The sequence below is a fragment of the Nicotiana tabacum genome, chromosome 20 (genome assembly GCF_000715075.1).
Source record: "Nicotiana tabacum cultivar K326 chromosome 20, ASM71507v2, whole genome shotgun sequence".
Lineage (NCBI taxonomy): Eukaryota > Viridiplantae > Streptophyta > Magnoliopsida > Solanales > Solanaceae > Nicotiana > Nicotiana tabacum.
The window spans coordinates 130,389,260-130,394,393 of NC_134099.1; the positions used below are offsets into that span (position 1 = coordinate 130,389,260).

Genomic DNA, 5,134 nt, shown 5'->3' on the forward strand with positions numbered 1-5,134 from the left:
ATCGTTTCCGATAAAGGTATTAAGGTAGATGGTCAGAAAATTGAAGCAGTACAAAACTGGCCTAGACCTACAACTCCTACGGAAGTTCGTAGTTTCTTGGGCTTAGCTGGTTATTATCGGAGATTTGTTGAGAACTTCTCTTCTATTGCTGCTCCCATGACAAAATTGACACACAAAGCCGTTAAGTTCCAATGGTCTGATGCATGTGAAAGGAGCTTTCATGAGTTGAAGAAACGCTTAACATCAGCACCTGTTCTAGCACTTCCGGAAGGATCTGAAGGTTATGTGGTATATTGTGATGCATCCAGGGTTGGATTGGGATGTGTTCTAATACAGCATGGAAAAGTTATTGCATATGCTTCGAGGCAGTTGCGGAAGCACGAATACAATTATCCGACTCACGATATTGAGTTAGTAGCCGTTATATTTGCCTTAAAAATATGGCGTCATTATCTTTATGGTGTTCATGTGGATATCTATACAGATCACAAAAGTTTACAATATATATTTAAGCAGAAAGACTTGAACTTGAGACAAAGAAGATGGCTTGAATTGCTGAAGGACTATGATGTGGATATTTTGTACCATCCGGGCAAAGCGAATGTGGTAGCTAATGCATTGAGTCGTAAATCCATGGGCAGATTTGAAGCATGTAGAAGCTGGGAAATTAGAAATGACTAAAGAGATATATCAATTGGCTAACCTGAGTGTACGGCTACATGATACAGGTGACCAGGGTGTAGTAGTCCAAAATATTGCGGGGTCATCACTGGTAGCTGAGGTAGAAATGCGTCAATTTGAGGATCCGGAGTTAGTCAAAATTAAAGAGAGTATCCCTTTTCAGAAGAAGCAGTTGTTCGAGCAATCTGATGATGGAATTCTAAAATATAAAGGCCGATGGTGTGTACCTAATGTTGGGGAGCTTCGTAAGCAAATTATAACAGAGATGCACCAGTCTCGGTACTCAGTTCATCCTGGTTCAACCAAAATGTATCATGATCTTCATCAGCTATACTGGTGGAACGACATGAAGAAAGATATAGCCACATTTGTGGCTCAGTGTCCCAACTGCCAGCAGGTTAAAGCTGAACACCAGAAACCTGGAGGGCTACTTCAAAATATTGAGATTCCAGCTTGGAAATAGGAATCGATTAATATGGATTTCATTAGGATTGCCCAATTCTCGCCGTAAGTTCAATTCTATTTGGGTCATTGTGGATAGGCTGACGAAATCAGCTCACTTTCTCCCAGTTAGGACCACCTATTCAGCTGAAGACTATGCGAGCCTGTATATCAAGGAAATAGTTCGGCTACATGGAGTTCCGTTTTCTATTATATCTGACAGAGGTGCCCAATTTACAGCTAATTTCTGGAGGTCTTTTCAAGAAGGTTTGGGTACTCTTGTTAACCTTAGTACAGCATTTCATCCGCAGACCGACGGACAAGCCGAACGCACTATTCAGACACTTGAAGATATGTTGCGAGCTTGTGTCTTAGACTTCAAGGGAAGTTGGGAAGATCATTTACCGCTTATTGAGTTTGCCTACAATAACAGTTATCATGCCGGTATTCAGATGGCACCTTATGAGGCACTATATGGGAGGAAATGCAGATCTCCTATTGGCTGGTTTGATGTTGGTGAGACAAAGTTGCTAGGACCTGAATTGGTACAGCAAGCTGTAGAAAAGGTAAAGTTGATCCAGGAAAGGTTGCGTACAGCTCAAAGTCGACAGAAATCATATTCAGATAACCGACGTCGAGACTTGGAATTTGCTGTGGGAGACTGGGTATTCTTGAAAGTGTCGCCTATGAAGGGTGTAATGAGATTTGGTAAGAAAGGAAAACTCAGCCCTAGATATGTTGGGCCATATCAGATTGTTCAGAGAATTGGGCGAGTAGCCTACAAACTTGACCTGCCACCAGAATTAGAAGCAATCCATCCGGTATTTCACATTTCCATGCTTCGGAAATTCTTAGGTGATCCTTATTGCATCAGCCCTATCGAGGATATTGAAGTTTCCGAGAACTTGTCATATGAAGAAATACCTATTGCCATTCTTGACCGTCAAATCCGTAAGCTACGGACTAAAGAGGTAGCCTCAATAAAAGTACTTTGGAGGAGCAATAATGTAGAGGAAATGACATGGGAGGCCGAGGAGGACATGAAGTCCAGATACCCTCATTTATTTGAGTCTTCAGGTGATATGCCTGAGACAAACATGGCAGGTGTTGCACATATATCAACCAGTGACAGTTAAGGTAATTAAGTTATGGCTAACCTTCTTATTATCATTATTGTATAAGTAAATGGTCGGGTGAGGCCAAGTTGATGTTATTATTATGATGTGTAGCCCTGTGTGGCCTTAGATATGTATGTTTGGGCTGATGGCAGGTTTTGGATATTCATATTTATAGGGGAAACTCTGGCGAATTTTTTTTTTTAAAAAAAAATTCAGAAGTTAGGTTAACCGTTAACATTCGAGGACGAATGTTCTTAAGGAGGGGAGAATGTTACACCTTGTGTATTCGGCGTTATCATGTTGTAAATGGGATAATTCGGTAGGAAGATAATTTCTATGAGATATTTAAATGATGCGATAGTTATACGTTAAGATTGGAAGTCATTTGAGTTGTGATTAAAAATTCGACAAAGATCGCGCGCAAGTTACGGGTTTAAATTTCACTGGAATTTGGATAAAATGTTGATGACCGTTTCTCTCAATATACTGGGAGTTATGGTGTGTTCTATCTACCGAATCGAAGGTCTATGAGTCTATTTTCCAACGCAACAAACCGTTCATTAATACGACTTCGGAGTAGAGAGATATTAACATTTTCGTACAGGGGTGCACACTGTTACGGGAACAGTGTGCCTAGTCGGGTTTAGTCAAAATTTCTTTATTTAAGTCAATTTTTAAAACAGAACCCCTACGTTTTATCCTCTCCAAAACAGAACCAAAAACCTAGGGATTTCCTCTCAAACTTCTCCCATCCATCTAGCCAAGCATAACAACAATTTAGTCATCCTCAAGATGGAGAACACCATGGTAGCTTCGGAATCGTGAATTCTTCGGTGTTTCACTTTTCATAGCAAGACTCCGTCTTGTAATTTCGAATTTTGAGTAATTCTGCTCACATAAGGTATGATTTAACTTCCTCTTTGATCTTTGTAAACTTCTACCGTAAGAATTCTTAAGAAATAGTTGAAACCTCTATAGAAATATTCTTGATTTTTTTTAGAAACCTCTCTTAATATGGCTTGATTGTTGGGGCTGTTCTATATAATTTTATTGTGTTGTTTGGATCTGTGAAGACATGGATGGAATTCTGTTGATGAGGAGATGTAGTAAAGTAAAATTTGGTGGTGTGTTGGGGGGAAATTAATCTACAAAAGAGTCTACAAATTCATGGCCACAAGTTGTTCGCGTAAATGTCTAAATGAAGAATTATTTAAGCTATGAGCTTGAATTTGATTTTGAATGGTTTGTATTATGTAGGAAATCATTCCTAAGGCTTTTGAGGTCTTGGAAACAGTATATAACTCCATCGACAAGGTATGTAGGGCTTTGCCTATACTTTCCGGCATGACTAGAATTCGAATAAACGTTTATCGAATTGTCTCGTCGGATTCGAGTTATTTCACCTTCAACTTATAAAGATGCTTAGACCTGATCTTTTCTCATAGATTGCTTACTCTAGAGGATATCTATGAATTCTCGGATTTCCTTGTTCCTTGCTTAAAAAGAACTAGAGCCTTTTACTCGTTCTCCTTTCGACGTTCATATAAATCATGAATAAGTAACATTTACTTCAAAGGTACTCATAATACACAACTCTCATGTTCTTAGTACTTGTTGGCTCGTAGTTGAAAATTAAATATTTTTAGCCACAACCATGATAGTCGGGGAAGAATGATGATAGGCCACTTCGACTCTTCTTAGAATACGTCTTTTAAGGTTGGTTTCGCATTGCACCTATATAATTTATGATCTAGTATATGTATGTATTTACTTTCATTACCGAGCCGCATTATAGACGGCCGGGTATGACACATATTGTGTAACCACTGATCAGTTGGGATTACCGAGCTTCACGTGGCCGGGTACGATTCTACCGAGCCTTTATTATGGCCGGGTATGTTATGGATATTATAGCCCCACAGAGGGATTTATTATTATATAATGTGATATATTATAAGTAGCGATAGTGAACGACGGTGTCACGAGCATACATTTATATCCATGTTGAATTTTAGTTTCCTACCGAGGCTAGTTTCAGAATTTAAATTATCTCTATGTCTCTTCTCTTGTTAATTACATTTTTCATGTTACACTTGTCGCCCTACATATTCAGTACATATTTCGTACTGACGCATTTTTATGCGTTGTGTTCATGCCCACAGGTTCGAATAGACAGAGTGGTGTGTCTCCTCAGTAGGACCCCCAGGATCAGCATTGGGTTTCGCACTCCACTTCTTCGGAGTTGCTGACTTTGAGTCCATAGGTACTATTACAGATGTATATGTGTGGTTTTGGGCATGTCGGGGGCTTTGTCCCGCCCTGTTGAGATTGTCTTACACTCTTAGAGGCTTGCAGACTAGCGGTCATTGTATATATATATTTTTCGTATCGCCCTATCGGCCTTCTGGATAGCTGTTATACTGTTGTTACAGCCTTGTTGGCCTAGTTTATATATATATATATATATATATATATATATATATATATATATATATGTCGTGTTGGGCTCTTCTACCTGCAGGTTATTATATTTCGGATCATATCTCATGGTTGGTTCGCTCGGGCCTTCGGGCATCGGGTGCCAGCCACATCTCACAAGGTTGGGGTGTGACAATGCTTCAGCTTTGACAAAGTTAATGGCGGTTACAAGGTACATATGGTGCACATGGGCAGAAGTTGGCTTTTGTTCAAATCTGGCAGGTGGTTACCAGAACGTTTTTGGAGCCTTATTTCCATTATCTCAGCATGATCCTAGTTGTTGGGGGATGTCAACTACATTATGCAAAAATAGTGGGTTGTGTGGGACAAGTGTCTCAGTCCAAGAGCGACAAGTGTAAAGGCAAAGGGCTTTCACATGATCTATAGTTGTGCAGCACCCTTATGCTTGTAAATAC

General features: G+C 39.7%; 1 protein-coding gene and 1 long non-coding RNA gene across 2 annotated transcripts; both read left to right on the forward strand.

The window, feature by feature from the left end:
- Positions 1–1,156: 1,156 nt before the first annotated feature.
- Positions 1,157–2,258, forward strand: LOC142174538 (uncharacterized). The gene is made up of 3 exons (XM_075240350.1): positions 1,157–1,188; positions 1,613–1,787; positions 1,875–2,258. The coding sequence occupies exons 1-3, from the start codon at positions 1,157–1,159 to the stop codon at positions 2,256–2,258; spliced, it is 591 nt and encodes a 196-aa protein (XP_075096451.1).
- A 665-nt stretch (positions 2,259–2,923) lies between these two features.
- Positions 2,924–4,716, forward strand: LOC142174764 (uncharacterized). The gene is made up of 3 exons (XR_012703821.1): positions 2,924–3,141; positions 3,498–3,554; positions 4,403–4,716. It is a non-coding gene; the product is annotated as an uncharacterized LOC142174764 (long non-coding RNA).
- Positions 4,717–5,134: the final 418 nt, after the last annotated feature.

What these genes read in the sequence shown, in the direction of transcription:
- LOC142174538 (XM_075240350.1), top strand. Translation starts at nt 1,157, where the DNA reads ATGGATTTCATTAGGATTGCCCAATTCTCGCC. An exon ending in AGGATTGCCCAATTCTCGCC is followed by an intron (nt 1,189 to 1,612) that starts GTAAGTTCAATT and finishes GAGGAAATGCAG; the next exon opens with ATCTCCTATTGGCTGGTTTG. An exon ending in AATTTGCTGTGGGAGACTGG is followed by an intron (nt 1,788 to 1,874) that starts GTATTCTTGAAA and finishes GGGCCATATCAG; the next exon opens with ATTGTTCAGAGAATTGGGCG.